Below are 17,363 nucleotides of genomic sequence, written 5' to 3' on the forward strand. Positions count from 1 at the left end.
GCGTAGCATATACGTGGCGACAATCTCTTCTGTTACTATCGTATCTTTACAGGAAGCTTTAGATCCACGGCGTCTCTGTTTAACGTCTGCGGGAAAGGACAAGTTGCTCTCGTCGAGAAGCCTAGCACTTGACATAGACGACATTCGTTGCGTTCAAAGAATAAAACATTTCGTATCTTATAGAAAAAATGTGTATTTAGGTACCAGAGTTGCCAAAGCACTCTTCGGTGCTTCCCACCCCGCCGCTGTGGGTCAGAGGTTAGGGAGGCCGGGTGTTAAGCTCCAGGACGCGGGTTCGATCCCGGTCGGGACGGCCGTGTTTCGATCGAGGTGAAGCGCAAGGCGCCCGAGTGCGATGTCAGTGCATATAAAGAACCCTAAGGGATCGAAATTAATCCGGAGCTCTCCATTGCGGCGTCCTTCATAACCCGTGTTGTTTTGTGATGTTAAACCCCATATACGGTTTCATACCATGTTATGAAATGTCATGTCATGCTATGCCATACCGTACCATACCGTACCATACCGTACCATACCTTACCATACCATACCGTACCATGCCATGTCATGTCATGCCATGTCATGGCGTGCCGTGCCGTGCCGTGCCGCGCCGCGCCTTACCATACCATACCATACCATACCATACCATACCATACCATACCATACCATACCATACCATACCATACCATACCATACCATACCATACCATACCATACCATACCATACCATACCATACCATCTTCGGTGCTTCGATAGTTCTAAGGTGCCTGCATCGCCGAGCGTGTTGCTTACCGACGAGAAGACTACAAGCGTAGCAGAGCGGCGCCTGGCATCCGAGAAGTCCGTACTTGAAGGCGGCCTCCGTGGTGGCGTTCAAGTACGAGCCGCCTACCCATGTCGCTGCAACGAACGTGGCAGTTTAGGAGGATGAAATGATCCGATAAAAACAACAAACAGTCATAAGTGAAACGCCATCTGGCTCAGCAAGAGAAAAACAAAAATGAAACTGCGCGAACGCGCCGTGTTCCCCGCTTACAGGTGTTTTTGAGGTAATTTATTTAGAAGGATATATGCTTGAGGCTGTTCGCGGCAACGCTATATTTTGCGTACTCAAAAATGCTGTCAGTCATAAGAAATGGTGAGAAGCAATTTCAAGTTTTCAGGTACTAGATCAGTTTTACTCCTTACAGTTCTGTAAGGGGTAGGTCCAACCGTTGTTGTCGTCATAAAGAACGACAAACCGAATCTTATGCGCTTTCGGGATTTGTCATGCTGGGCTAAGAGCGTGAAGAGCACCTCCAAGGAAAAGCCGTCGTTTCAATGTTTCCACCATTTTGTTATCGCTTTGTTTGAGCTGTACAGCTAAGGTTGGTTGATACCTTCACAGACCACTGGTAGTTTAGAAACCTAAATACTTTAGATATGAAGCGGGAAAACGTCTGTCTGTGCTTGGCGGCAGCCAAGATTATTGCTTCAGTACCACACTGACACGTCCTAGTACTCCTTAAATTACTGGCCCACGCTACGTGGGGTGCTCTCGATGTGAAGCTACTGCTAGTTCAGTGCTCTGAATAATTTATTTATGCCGTTTTCACAACACCAATAAAACGCGGGGTCAGAGATGCTTTGGAGAGGACTAGAAATTATAAACATACTGAACGGGGATGTTTGCGAAGGTTCGGTGAAGGCCCTTTTGTTATTGCGATTCGGCTTAGTTATCAAACGTACTGGTACACGAAGGCAGCATGCTGATGGGACCATGACGTCTATGACCATTACGTTGATCAGCGTAATTTATATTTGCAGCATGAGTAAGAGAAAAGGTTTTAATTATGATTCAATGTATAATTAAGGGAAAAGAGCAGACGTCATTGCGCTCTTTTCCAGTTCAGTGGACATGCCTTTGATGTCCAAAACACTCCTGAGGTCACCTGCGCGAAGTTAATTGGGTTCGATTTGTGCAACGGGTACCATACAGAGCCGAACCTGCTATTAAAGTGTCCGCATGGCTCTTCGAACCGCGGTGGAACGGATTCGTTTCACGGCGTCACGCCTGACAACGCATACACCTCTGAGCGGCTAAGCCATTACCGCCGAGAGAAGCAGCCTATTACCGCCTGCCGATGGTTCAAAGATGTTCGAAAAACGGGGACAGACCTGTCATGGAGCAAGTGCAGGTGTACAATCCAACGTCGCGGTCGGCGATCATGAACTGAGCCGTTCCGACTTGGCTATCGTCATCAGCCGCACCGCCAGCAGGGTCGGCGGTTCGGCCACGGCTAGATTTGTTCTTGGCTCGAATGGCCACGACCAACACGGACCCGTAGAGGACCATCAGAAAAACTGGGGCGACCGTGTCCGAGGTAAATGCCATAAGAGCGGGCCTGTGCTTCTTTCTTCTTCTTCTTCACCTCTTTATAATGGCACATACCCACGTGGGAGGATTGGCCAAGGTATAGTGGTATACATAAGGAAATTTTCATAGGATTACGACAAAATATCGGAGCCAAACGTGAATTTTGAAAAATGTATTCATGAAAAACGACAGAAGAATATTTGAAGTGAAATAACAAAGAACATTTTGGCGAGAATAATAGTAATTAAAAAAAAAAACTCCGAGACTTTTAAAGGAGTTAGCAAATCAACCTACCAGTTGCAATTATGTAATCATGGAGATTCCCACAAATTGAACTCAATGCAAATCCTTTGGCGCTCGCTCCGAACGATAACAACACTGGCATAGATAACGGGAGCCCTAACCTGGAGAGAGGGACCTCCAGGTAAATCTTTCTCTGAAGTGCGAACTTTGGACAGTAGAGCAGGAAATGGTCCACAGATTCAACGTCCCCGCATGAGTCACATAGGTTTGTCGGAGACCACCCACATCTGCATAGGTATAAATTTAAACTGGGAATCCTGCACCGCAGTCACGTCATTGCTACCTCACACTGCCTGGTTTTACACGAACGGACGTTCCATTTATACGCTAAGTGCTGATAATCAGCAGTATTTAGTAGGGGATCGCGTAACCTGGCTGATATGTGTTGGAACCGCTCTCTCTTCTTCTTCTTCTTCTTCACCTCTTTATAATGGCACATACCCACGTGAGGGGATTGGCCAAGGCATAGTGGTATACATAAGGAAATTTTCATAGGATTACGACAAAATATCGGAGCCAAACGTGAATTTTGAAAAATGTATTCATGAAAAACGACAGCTTCTTTCTTCTTCACAGCTTCTTCATCTGGCTTGTTTCACGGCGCGCGCAAAATCTTCCTCTTCACATTCCCTACGAACCACATTTTCAATGTAAAGGGCTGTAGTTACTAAGTTTTTGAATGCAATATGAAATTTTAATTGGTGAATGCATTGGCCAATAGTGAATCAACGAGGGCCTTGTGGATTATTGGGATATGGCTTTTAAGTGGAACTGGCTGAATATCTTTTAACGTCAGTTCTAGCGCCGGCGCCTTGATTAATAATGGGCATGGCCACTGCACATTTTAGTCAGCATTCTCTTATAACGAGCGCAACTTGCCTGTAAGGGCATCGGTCGAGAATAATTTCGCAATCCGCAAAAACTACCCTAGTTTGCACATTCAATTTAAATGACAAACAACGATTTCCATCGCACGCAATGATGGCGTATTAACATGGTGATCCTCAGTAAAATCAGATGTATTTATTTTTGAACCTTTCGTGTACCTGGACGACATTTTTAAATATTCGAACACTGTATGATTAAATGATATAAACCGACAGATGATTTCTGCGCCGTTTGCATGCGGATGGCTGAAGTATGAAGCGACCGGCTTTTCCTGACCGTAGTTAAGGCTGTGCGAATATTTATACCTTATGGACAACTTGTGCTTGTATGGGGAGTTTGTACTCGTGTCCTGACGAGAGGTACGAGGGCATCATCCCCCTCGTTTTCGGGCCGAGATCAAAGCCGCCTCACAAGACGTGCGAATGTGCTAGGGCTCCTTCCTGTGATGAGGGCCCGTTAAGAACTTCTTTTTTGAAAGGAGACAGTGACTAGCAGTAAGAATGGAGTCTAACCGCGGAATAATACACTTTTTAACGTTCAACGGGATTAAAAACACTGAATACGATCTGCACTCCACGTGAATGTAAGAGGTCCGTGACGTAGACTTGAGTGATGAGCTTTCATCGAGCTTCAGTCGCATAAACTGGACTTTGCCATTTCTCTCATATTTCGAAGTTTTCACTTGCCGAACTTCAGGACAATGCAACTTAGAACAACAGTCATGAACTAACTCTACTTCTTATGAAAAGATTCTCAGTTACTTTTCCTTTCTATTTCAATTAAAATTGCTATTAGGCATGGAAAATATTTCGTAGCTTCTAGAGGAGAATCTCGCATTTATTTCAGACCATTATTTACTTAAAAGGGTTCGAAATTTCTTGCTACAAGTAGTGCTATAAATAAAATATGCGCTTGTAGAGGGTTATTATCCACTTTAAACTAGTGAGCTTTACCCGATTCCTAAATTCTTTCTCAGCTGGTACACGGATCTAGAAGTAGTGCTGTAAATAACCTATGCAGTTATTATCCACTTCAAGTTAGTTATCTTTGTCCGATTACTAAATGCTTTCTCAGCTGACAAATCGTGCATCTGGTGCAAGTGAGCAGGGGAAACAGCTACCAAAGGAGTGCCTGTTCTGAACACTCGCTCACTTCTTACTCATATTTAGAGGAGGAGGTGAAGCTTATAAAGAAAGAAAAGGCGCGATAACAGTCTCAGTGCGTATACATACCAGAACCCCCGCATCGTAAGGGAAGGGGGTGAAAAGTTGGAGAGTAGGAGAGATAAAAAAATGCCGGTAAATGCCACTCACGGTGTAGCGCGTTCGCGGTCCAGTTCCAGCCACTTGTGCCTGGGTCTGTGGAGCCGCAGCTAACCACGTCTTAAAACGGCAGATGCACCTGCCTTATGTTCGACCAGATACCGAACGCTTTCCTGCTACGCTTTTGTGCAGAAAGGCGATATACTTGCCGGCAGAAGCAAGGAAATGCTAGATGAACGACACAACAGTTGCGCATCTGTAAGTGCAACATCTTTCGCGCTTTATTCCAAATGACAACATTGCGCAGTGAACAAAATGGTCGCAACAAATACTCACACAACAATTAGTACACTCAATACACATAAGCTGATTCGTGATTCTAGCGCGATAGACGACTAGGGATTCAGCAAGGCACCTGCGCGCCGAGACAGACTCGACTCACTGCTGAAAACAGGGCTTTGTTTCAGCGTGTTGGCAGTGTGGATAAAATTGTCGCAGGCAGCCACCGTGAACCCTACCCTAAAGTTGCTTAGGCTGTAAAGTTACTCGAAAGGGGGGGGGGGGGGGGACACGGGGACACGAATTCTCAGACTAATGACAAGACGAAGAAAGGAGTTGACTGTTCAGTTAGGTGCCTGCGTTTCAACAAAGGGACGCCCAATAGGCCACTCAAGCCGTGTCCTGAACAGCGGTCATCGTCCCTGAAGTCTTCCTATGCACTACTAAGCTTCCTGAGAGCGTCGTGCTCGCGCGACAGGCTGCAACAATGCCGCAGGCTTTTCGAGTGCGGCATTTTTGTATTTAATTCATTCTTACTTCGCGCTTCTCTTTCTCCTATTATCCTCCTTCCATCCCCCCTCCCCCGGTGCAGGGAAGCGAGCCGTGATTCTCTGCTGCTCAGTTTCCCCGACTGGGGAAGGCGTTTTTATTTCAGAATGAGATGAGGATCAATTAAGCGCTTTCTTTACGTGTTAGATGCAGAAAATGAAGTGATGTGGTATATGGCTGCAGACTCCTTACTCGGAACAATGAGGGTGCAGTGGTTCTCGAACGCTTCTGAATTAATTTTTTACAGTAAACATTTAGTTTATGTCGTATTGCGTGCCATTAGTACTCTTAAATGTTTACAAATGTTCACTAAAGAATCATGCACACACACACACACACACCTTCGAGGCAGTGTCGAACTGTGCCTGCATTGACGGGAGGCTAAACATGCCCTTCGGTAAAGAGCGAGGGCCCCAATTAAAAAAATAAAAACGTGTTCATTCCGATTGTGCGGGCGCATAACATTAAGGGAACTTACATACTTATTCTGCGTTTTGAAACTGCTACGAGCTGTCTGAGGTTATTCTGACTGCGAACAGAGTTTGGCGGCAACAATCGCAACAGTAACAGTAGCCTCTCGTGAGTGCGCGAACGTAAGACCCAGCTACTTTAGTTTACTTGAGAATTTGTAAAGATAAGAAATTACATTAGCTTAGGATCTTTTTATACCAGCAATAGTCTAAATAAACTGCCTCTCGACGTAATGAGGGGCGAACAATGCAGAAGAATGGAAGTCTGGGCGAGTTGGTACTGATTCATAATTTTTGCAACAGCACTACACAACGAGGACAACGAGCAAAAAGTGACACAAAGACGGCGCTGAACAATGCGACTGAAGAACAGCGCAATATCGTCAGATACACCTCGATTGCTTAGTGAGGACTCTCAAGGTGTCACTTCCTAGCTATCTGTCGTTAGCCGTGGTACAGGATTCTCCACTTATTGCAGTGGTTTTTCACTTCGTCACCTTACGCGTGTCGCAAAAGCGATGCACGGACTGTCACTCTTATGAGATGCGGGCCTCTTTCTACAGGCGGCCGCACGCACTGGATTTCGATGTCTTGTGCGCTCTACTTTGGCACTTGTGCAGTCTGCAACGGGGCAGGCAGCGATCCTCAGCCGTCGAGGGAGAAATAGCGCCTCCAGAAGTTGCAGTTCTCCTCCTGAGGTCCCTTCTTGATCGTGAGGCTTTTCAGTGCGATGTCCACCATGTAGGGTCCCGCCGCCGAGTACCGAGGCCACGCTATCTTTCCCAGCGTTGTCATGCGCCTGGGGGAAAAAAAAATTGCAGAGGAGAGAGTTCGAACGCGCTCAACGGTTACCATTCATTACTTTAAAGACTGGCAGGTAAAATAAAAATATCGGCTATGTACAGAAGTATCGCTGGAGGCATTTAACTCCCAGAGTGATTACGACTGTGTTTCTTCCAGTCGGCAGCAATCTTGAGCCTTTTATATACTACCAGAACTGCTGTGGTGCTTTACCAAAATGAAGTGCCCTGTTTGACGAGAAGACAGCGTAGCACGTTTTCGAGCATAATTTTAGAAATAAAGACAGAAACAGAAACTGGGGATTGATGCTTCATTGAACGACGACTTTGTGCATGCATGACCATCGCAATGGCATGCCGAAATAACGGGGCATCGCCGATAGTTGTTTTAGAGCCACTATAAGACACGAAGCAAAATAATTTCTGGTGACTTAATGCTTGTTTTCTGACGGAAAATTCAGCGCACAGAAATGATTACGAGCGCTGTGAAAAGACGCCCACGAGCACTGGAAGTTCGTTTCTCCACTGTTTCGTCTTTTACCAAGTATTCTTCACCATCTCTGTCTCGTGTTCTTGTCCATTTGCCTATAGTTATATCTCTCTAAATGCAGTAGTGTAACATGCTAGCCCTGACATACCCATCGTGCGAATCCTCTACGAGGAGACCAGTAAAAGGCCACTTTCTGAGTGTATTTAAGAAAGAACAATAAGACCACTGCCACATTAGTTCGGGAATAAGCAATAAAAAAGGGAATATTTATTTACTCCGGTGATCCTGCCTTATTTTTATTAAGCGTTGACTTTGAAAAGGTATTAAGAAAATTCTGCGCCATGAAGAAATACACTGAGGAAAAAAATTGAAATTTGCTATTTACGACCATGACTCGGTAGTAATCATCGACTGCCTTCTGATAAAGCGCTCACTTTCAAACCGGTGCCATTTGTAGATTTTAGATCGTGATATCCTAAAATACAGAAGGAATCACAATTATTTACGAACGGAATGTGGAATGCGGAAATTTAAAAAGCACGAGTGAATTGTACAATTTAAATTCAAACTGCCGTTAGAAGTGAAAACTGTAACCTGTCTTCGGTAGAAATTTGTTCCTTGTAGAAACTAAAATTTAAAAAAGTAGAAAAAAGATGTACTGCTGGTGCCGACTGTAAACTCAAGGCCTCCGCTCGCCGCACAGAGTGCTCCCCAAATGAGCTGTAGAATTCGTCCGCCTACTGTTTAAGCTTGTAGCCTTGCCTAGGGCTAACCAGCGCCACACCTAACCACGGTGTACGCTTTCCTGCTTGCTGAATTGGTGCTAAGGCTATGCGAAGAAGGACGTCACTCTCCCGTTGTCACGTGTTTTATTCCTCGTTACTAGCATCGTCTCACAGCGCTGGAACTCCTACACGGAAACGAGCAAAGGATAGCTCGACACATATGCAGTGGCCCGTGACGGCATCTTGACGCCCTGGCTCCGGCTGACTGACTTCCACCGAAGTTATTGCAGTTCCGGGTAGCGGCAATATCACGTAGCGAATACTTCTGTCACGCACCATAAACGCCAATCGCGTCACCATCTCACGAAAGTAATGTTCCAAGGTAAATGTCAGTCCACGTATGATGTTGCAACCGCGTAACCCCGGTGCTCTACCCGACGGAAGAAGCCACTTCATAGTATGCTAAAAACCTGTCCATTCAGCTGCTTCAGTTGGACACCGAAGCAGCCTGCGGCAGTCTTGACAACTTGCCAAAGCGGTTGCCGCCCGCGTAAACGTGAGCACTCGCGTGTCTAGATCTGTGTATAGCTGCGCAACTTACTGGCCTTGAAGAGTTCACCTTCTGTCAGAAGCCGGAGGTTCGAAGGCGCAATGACGGTAGTTCTTGCGCAAAAAATCCAATGTGGCTTTTCTCTCAATACTGAGGCACAGTTGATTCCTAATTTGAGATGTGCATAGATGATTTGACACAACTAATCTTCTTTTCCTTGAAAGCCACTACTTTGCTAACTCAGAATCGTCGATGCCACACCAGACATGTTGTGGTTTCTGCAGCCAAGGGCACAAATATTCAACTCTTGCAGTAAGGGCATCCGGTGTCCACAGGGTTACACTTTGAGAACAATACACGTCTTTAATATGTGGCAAACTAACGAGCATTGAGCCATGGAATACTACATATACATAAGTGCCTGTTCTTGACCATGGTGGTTCTGAAGAAGCCTTACGTCTAAATCTATGCTGCAGCAAGAACTAGCAGCGTGCAAGAGAGAGAGAGAGAGGAGAGAGAGAGAGAGAGAGAGAGACATGATTTGAAGTGCGTTCTTTTCACTAATAGCTGGCGGCGGTTTTCTACAAAAATGGATTATTTACGTATCTAATACCAAACTTTTCGTGAAAAGGAATGGAAATATTAATGACTAAAAAAAAAAGCTGGTAGGACTTTAACGTAGTTAAACCGAGTAGACGTGCCCAAGCATGTGTTTAGCCTGGTTGGCTCATGGTTTTGCTTTGCTGGGTCTTCAGCACGTCCGGCGGCAATATTAAAATTAGGTTAAGCTCTGATCCAGTTTAAGCAGATCTCTCGTTGTGTACAGCTGGCGCGGTGCTCCTTTAAACTTACCCGAGCTTCCTCCATTGGCTGCAGCTCGCGTAACGCTCCTCCGAATTAACCCGAACTTACCCGACTTACTCCAACGCTTCACACAAGATTCTTGGTTGGGTTGTGTTAAGTAGTGCACTAAAAAAGCGAAAGGGGAAGGGCAAGGAATATGAAATTCTGCATTCTTTAGAGAGGCCTGCCTAACATCGCTCGTAAGAAGGCATTCAGCCTGCGGAAATCGCCACTGAACGCACTCAGTGACAGGAACAAGTCTATGCCTAAAATTCACTAGTGGAACAACTCGTGAAATACCCTGCGAAACGCGGAGTATTCGTAAACTGTCCAATTTTACTGTAGCCGATGTGTGTGCTGAGAGGGCGAGCGTGTCAGCTGACCGTGCAGTCAGTGAAGGGAAAATGAAGTGGACGCGCAGGTCATAGGCCGGCTTTTCTTAAGTTTATGGGCTGCCAGCGAAACTTTCAGTCCAAAAATAAATTTCTTATATATGCCCCCGTTTTTTGTCCTCCGTTTCTTATTGCTCATGACGCATTGCGATCTTCTCCGGCGAACGTTGGTGCGTTGTCGCTTCGGGGAACGCTGACGCTCGTAGACAAAGAACAACAGCTTTGTCTCTGTTCTCAATACTTCAGAGTAACTGCCTGGGGCGCCGCTCCGGTTAGAGTATAACAGCTCTCAATGCAGCTCTGAACCCCGAACGAAATTACTGGGTGCCGGAGGCACGAACTGTGCGTGCGCATCCTTGAAACTTGCTGTCATCAGCCGACCCGGCCGCCATTCACTCACTCAGTGAACCTTGCCTATGTTCGGCTCACCCATAATTGCCAGTCTCATGTCTCGACAAATCTCGCCGTCGCTGCCAGGCCTGCACTCGCATACGTCGGGCTATCTACGAAAAGGCGCGGTTCTCGACCTTTGATACTCGTAGTCCAGACTGTGCTTAGTCGGTAACCTATAGAGAGTACTTTATGCGATGGTTTTCTCAGGAGCACCGGAGGTCTCTGCCGGCGCAAGGGTTAGGGGCTGCCGTCTGAGAGCGGTAGATCCTCTCCTTTATGCATTGAGCAAACTCTGCCGATATTGGGGTAAAGGTGACGCCCGGTCTAGGGCCCGACAAAACGGGGGTGTGCTTAAATACGTGGCTGAATGAGCCGTGACGTCACTGCAACCCGTTTTTGTTTATATTTATACTACGTGAACACGATTGTGCAGATAGGAAGAGAGACAGCGCATAACCTTTGCTGGCAGCTCCGGTCCGAGCTGCGATTACGGCAGTGTTAGGAGCTCTTGATCGTCCACAGGATATATTGCAAACAACGTTTCTACGAAAGGTGAGGGTTCATCTCATTCGCACATTAAAGGTGCTTGTCCTGGAGCTTCAGATAATAAAACCTAAAGCAGAAATTGCGAATGACCAAAGTGCCACTTTGCGGCGGTAGTTTCTAATTAATTCTATATTTCATGTAGTTCGTTCATCTGCAGCGAAGATAAGTAAGATATGATAAATAAATAATCAAATGCATTCACAACGGTGTAATATAACACCTCGTCCAAAGCGACGGAGGCGGAGGGCACATCATTCGCAGCTATCGTGCCATTAGTGGAACAAACAAAACGGTAGTCGAGATCTGTATAATTTTCAAGACGCAATGAGCGCTACTTTTGAAGCCGGCTTCGGCACTCTTGCAGGTGCTGAATGGCTGGGAACCACAATAAAATTGGATACCGCATCTGCGCTGCGCGCGGGTATCTTCGGAGCACACTCCTGGTTCGAGGAGAAGCCGAAACTGATCGTTTTGAGTGCATGGAATTGTTCCTTTGCGAAACATCCTGCCCGACTTCGGTCGCATTCAGCACACCGTATAGCCCTCACAGAGTGAAGATAATATACGGCGTTGCTGCGCTGGATTGCGTCAGAGACGTTGGATAGGGCCTTCACTCTACTCCCGCTTCAACTGAAGCATCACGCGAAGAACAAAAACCTCTCCCAGCGAGATCGAAAAATTAGGCGATACCGCTTCGCCCGCTTTCTTTTTCAGTTATCTCTCCACAAGCCTGCGCGCTGTAAACGAGAGCAAATGGATAAGGTCCCTCGTTTATGTAAGCAGGTAGCGGGGCGAGAAAGCAGCGTTTTCTTCGGGGCAAGGTGTACGACACGAACGGCACGAATCGCCAACATGGTGAAGTACCTCGTCTGTATGCGCGGAGAAATGAAGTTCACCACGCCGGCCCACTCTCTCTGAAACAGCTCACGTTCGAGGCATGCTTGTTAGGGCGAGTTAGGAACGCGGAGTTGTTGACTGCAATGATGCCGGGGAGAAAGGGCCTAGAGCTGCGAACCGCTTGGCTCAATCGGTGGCGCTGAGTTACTGTGCCACACTAATACCACGCAGTGTTGTGGAAGCTGTCAGCCAGTCAAGGGCCGGATCCACATAGCTGTTTCTAGCAGGCAATAGTTGATGACCAGCGGACTACAGTCAGTCTGCTGTGTGTTTACACCACCTGTATGCGCTATAACCAGTACTCCAAACCTACACTACAGCAATAAAGCAATATTTTTTCTTCACGCGAAAGATTCGCCCTGTGGAGTGGGTGGCTGACTACCCGATGACAACCTGTAACTTATGAAGCGCTGCATATTTTTAGGAACTTAAAGCATATAACGACATGTTTCTCTAAGCAAAAGGTAGAATACAATAGATGTAAGGGAACAGATTAATATCCTAAGCGAGAAAGGGTGCAGGCAGAAGAAAGCCAATGAACTGACGCAAAAAGAAAATGAGGTCGAGGTGTAGGCGAGTGCAGGAGAACAGATGCATTTCTTTCGGTGGCCGTGTCTGGCTCCGAGTGAAAGATTACTACCTCCAACGCGTTGGACGCATAGGATATGTACATCGACATCAATATTAACAGCCCTCGCCCATATGGTTCAGCTTTCCAAAGCAACATAACGACAATAAAAAATGATGCGGAGGAGGAATCTAGATTAACTAAGTGCGCGGCTGGAGGCTGTATAGAACCCAAGGTAGTTGACTGCACGGCTGGCCTTGGCACCTCGGTCTCGCCCGTAATGTAAACCACGGCCTTGCGCCCCACACAAAAGCGCTTTAGTTACTAAAGCTGTAAGTCCGTTAGACACAAAAGAAAGGTTGAAGAATGCCGGGGCCATGTGTGATTCGAGGTGAAACGACGCTGAATGGGGCATTGTTTTTACGTAACAATATGAACAGGACTCTAAACTTCCCTGTAGTGCCTGCTGAGAATTACTTTGTTTTTAGGAACATTCTTTGTGTGCGCACGCGCATATGTAATTTCAGTTAAGGTTGCACTCGCGTTTGCGTGTGCGCCTGGAGAAGGAGAGAGAGGACCGTAAAGCTTGTACTTTCACGCAAAGCTGCAAGCGCCGAACGCTGAGCGGGAATGCCGAATATGCACGGAGAAACGGAGTAGCATAAGCACGATGTATACCTTGGGCTCTGTACGGCAGATTATTTAACATAATAAAAAAAGCAAAGTAAGTAAGCGCTTCCCAAAGACCAATGGTGTATCGCATTTCTCCTCAAAATGAAGAATGTGCGATCTACTACGGCCGTCCTTACTCACCCGAATTTGGCGAACGTTGTCCAGATGTCCACCATTTGCCTGCTGAGCGTGACTTCTTCAGGAGTCACGATCTCGGGGAAGGCCATGGCGTGCGCAAACACGAAGGGGAACTCGTCGAAGTGCGTCGCGCCCATCCACGTGGGCCACACGCTGAAGCTGGGTCGATGCGAGAACTGATAGTAGTACACCGGTTGTCCCTTTCGCTGGTACTTCTCCGCGAAATAGCGACTGGGGCAGGTAATCAGGAAATCACCCACAGCATCCGATCCGCGCTGCAGCACCACATTGGGGTCGGTGCTGTTCAATTTGCCCAGATAGAACTCGCGGATTTCGTTCACTCCAGTCTGCAGCATAGTCCTAAAGAACAGCACCATGTAGAAACCTAGCTCATCTTTTGTGATATGCCCCAGGTTGTGGAATTTGAGCCCCTTGGCGAGGAAGTTGTAGACAAAGTAGGTGCCTTCGTTCTTGTTGTTTCCTATGAGCAGTTCCACGCCAGAAGTCTTCATGGCATCCATGAGAACATTGGCGTCATCAGGGAAGAGCTCGCCGTCACGGCTGGGAAAAAAAGTTTCAGCTTGAGTTCCTAGGACTTCCGTGGCGACGCTCACGATCTCGTTGGCGTCCTTTGAGCGGAGACAGGACATCACCTGCGGGTCCTCGATGCTCTTGTCGAATCCCTTGGTGCAGCCCAAGGCATTAGCGAGAGAGTAGCTTTTCTGAAGTGCAGTGTCTCGGCTGTCGTGCAGCATCCAGAAGGGGCTGCCGCTCTCCATGATGGCTCTCCGGAATAGACCTCGACTCAGCGGCGACACTAGCAGGTAGCCTACTGAGATGGCTCCCGCACTTTGGCCGAACACGGTGATCAACTCGGAGTCGCCACCGAAATGCTTGATGTTGGACTTGACCCAGGTGAGCGCGAGGATCTGGTCGTACATTCCCTGGTTCCCGTTGAGGCCATCCAGTCCTGAGCTGAAGAAGCCGAATGGCCCGACCCGGTAGTTAAGCGTGACCACGACCACATCTCCAGCGGCGGCGAAGTGGATGCCGTCGTAGAAGGACCAGCTGCTGCTGCCGTACGTGAACGCCCCGCCGTAGATGAAGACCATGACGGCCTTCGGACCACAGGTCTTGACATCTCGACAGTACCTCGCGGGCGTCCACACGTTCAGGTAGAGGCAATCTTCAGTGGAGTTTCGTGTCAGTATAGTGTAGTTTTGGTGGACGAAAAAGTCCGGCTGCTTGCACGGGAACGGTGGCGTCGAAGCATCGCGAAGTCCCTTCCAGGGCGTCACTGGCAGAGGCTTCTGGAAACGAAGCTCGTCCAGAGGTGGCTGGGCGTAGGGTATCCCGTAGAAGACGTCGATAGGCCGGCCGAATGCCTCTTTTTTCAGCCCCACGAGCTTTCCGGAGCTTGTGTACACGGCAGGGCGGTATATCTTCGCCGCAGAGGCGACGGCAGCTAGACCAGCAGCGACGCCCAGGAAAGCAGCTAACCGCATGACGCTCGAGGTGCCTGCGCGTGAAGAAAAGATAGAACAAGAGAAAAAAACAAACAAAAGCTATGTTTTGCTAGATACGCTCGCCCCGATGGACTGGTTGTTTCAGGAACAACACGCACCTGTTTTTCCTTTTTGGTGCAAAGGGCGTAGTGATCTTAAATGTTAGTGTATGCCGAACGCCAAGCGAGGAACATTAATGTCAAAGGGCCGACCATGGACAGAACACCTTGCTTTATGGGCCCACACTGTCTGAGCAGAAGACAAGAAAGGTAACGCCAGTAGGCGGGGTACGTCCGTTTTAATAATTCAAGCGAGTATTAACACTCGCTATGCAAACACCCGGCCCGTATCTCCGCAAAAGCAAATTTGCATCTGGCGTAGGCGTATAATGTATACAAACAGATAAGTGACTCCGCTGTTCTCAGATTGGAGACCCCTGGGAAAAGCAACGTCTTTGGTCGCGCTTATCGCAAACCACTGTGCCTGGGTTCGGGCAGCGACGCTCAGCAACAAGAACTTTCAGCAGAGACCCCGCTTGGTGTACCTAGTATGGCTCCGACTGTTGCTGAATTTGCCTGCTTGCTGCCGTGAAGCTGTTAAATAACGGCACCCACCGCATGGGGGATAAAAAGCGTATGATACAATAGATTCATCTCGCACGCATCGGGCAGAGTGAATAGGGGCATGTCTCCAGAGGAGCCTTATTTACGGAGGCCTTTAAAAAGCTGGATGAATTCACGAAAGTGTGACGTATGAGAGGCCATGCTTGCTGTGTTTACCAAGCAGCTATGCGAAATAAGCACCGAATCGGGGTAGTTATACGATTTGTAATTCGAAATGTGTTCTGAACGATGCCATCTAAAAGACCTGCAGCTTACTTCTCTCGATGATTGCATTCTGGCAGGGCTGATTCATGTGAAACCACATCTACCATGTGAGCAGGTTCTTTCAACATTTAAGAGAACGGCATATGGTACAATCACAAGAGCACGTTCGCTCCCCCTCCCTTCGAAGGATGGACTTTCAACCGGCAGCTTCGTGCGCAATGCAATCGAGGATTGATTCAGTCGTAAATAATCAATGCTTCCTTTCTAAACGTGTTTCTTCCGCGCAACACGTCGCACGTAGCATACTGAGTATTTGAAGTCCGAGTGGAATGGGAATAGCGGTGCAAGTTCAGTACCGCGCGTGCAAAAAAGAGGTGAAACAAAATAGCGCACACGATGCAGCTGGCGACCCGACACTACACCGAAGGCTTCCGCGATTGATGGCCTTGCAAAACTAGTAACACCTTGTAACCACTTATCGCGCCAGCCGGAAATTAAATAGAGAAAAGAAAATATGCTGATGCAAGGAAAAAGGAAAAGAAATACGAATGTTTGGGCGATGAAGCAATACACGCAGGATAGCTATCTCATGTTCCTGTCGGTAACGTGAAGTATGTCACGGAATACCGAAGCTCCGCGATCAGCAAAAGTATAATTCTCACTGTTACTCGTACAACGCTGGAGCACACGCGCTGCTCGCAACGCTAAGGGCCGACCTTTATTTAACATGGCTGCACAAAAAGGACAGGCGCCCTTCAGTGTCCCATCACCGTGTTTCTTTTCTCTCTTGCTAGCTCTTACTCTTCGTAAGTAAAAAAAACACAAAAAGTCCTTTTTTTCAGTCTTCTAATGAACTGTCGAGCTGAAGGCTAGAGCGAAGGCATTCAAATTCCCCTTCATTTGGCCTTCTGCTGTTTCGAGGACAGAGCTGGCTGTATCTTTTTTTTTTTTTTTTCCAACTCCAGCTGTTTTAGTTTTGCGTGGCTGAACTGCTATTGATGTCAGAGGGTGAAAGCTTTTATGGCCATGATTACTTCGTACTACGTTTGCTTGACTTGGTTACGTTTGTGTACTGCGCCTTTCAGCTAATTGTGGCTCCTTGATGATGCGAGTAATTGCCGCAATATTCCTGCTTGCAGAAAATATGAATATCTGTAATATACACGGAACACACTTTACGCAGGCGCAGTTAGTAATTGGCTGCCTGGGGAACCGTTCTTGTTGGCTTTCGTGGGTAAGCTGTCCTATCGTTGAAAGCGAGGAGTACGCAGCCTATCTCTCAGTGCTTTTTCTTAGGATATAAACTGTAAATACATGAACCTATTACTCTACAAACAATCTTCATGAAATGCCACAGGCGTGCCTTCATCAGCGGTCCAAATTCGTGCTTCGTAGGAGCCCTGCGCCGTTAAATGAATGTGCTCTACAAATGCAGTGGTAACCGGCTCAAGAGCGCTTTCATTTGCTCAGTTTTGTTTGGTCTAGATGCATAATCATATCCAAAAAGTAAAGATAAAGTGGGCGATGCTAGCACAGGGAAAGGATTATAGGGCGCTCGTCTGTCTCTTTCCGGCACTTGACTGGCTGGCTGCCTGCGAACAAGATGCCACTCACCTGTCACTTCTGTTGCTTTTCTGGAGTGATGAGCAGGAGATGACGTTGGAGAGAGAACACGGCTACGTGCGGATACCGTCGCACACAAAACAGTCCACAGTCAGGGCTCGGCTGCTCAACTGTGCCGGCTGCCCCAGTCAGCGAGAGCCGGCTGCACGACCGGCTAACCACCGTCCGCACTCAGAACGTGGGCAGACTGACGAGCCTGTGTCGACCCCTGCAGTGCGATCCTTGCGCCTGCGGGGAGCCAGTCTGATCGATTCAGTGTACGGGACTCCTCGATGCTGTGGCCTCCG

General features: G+C 47.6%; 1 protein-coding gene across 1 annotated transcript; it reads right to left on the reverse strand.

Annotated features, from left to right (window-relative positions):
- Nucleotides 1-5,549: 5,549 nt before the first annotated feature.
- LOC149340246 (acetylcholinesterase-1-like) lies at nucleotides 5,550-17,363 on the reverse strand. Its single transcript, XM_089550696.1, has 3 exons — nucleotides 17,068-17,363; nucleotides 13,125-14,640; nucleotides 5,550-6,906 (listed from the first exon to the last, which is right to left on the reverse strand). The coding sequence occupies exons 2-3, from the start codon at nucleotides 14,624-14,626 to the stop codon at nucleotides 6,753-6,755; spliced, it is 1,656 nt and encodes a 551-aa protein (XP_089406822.1). The 5' UTR covers nucleotides 14,627-14,640; nucleotides 17,068-17,363; the 3' UTR covers nucleotides 5,550-6,752.

This window comes from Amblyomma mixtum, chromosome 6, assembly GCF_055824585.1.
Source record: "Amblyomma mixtum isolate Tamu chromosome 6, ASM5582458v1, whole genome shotgun sequence".
NCBI lineage: Eukaryota > Metazoa > Arthropoda > Arachnida > Ixodida > Ixodidae > Amblyomma > Amblyomma mixtum.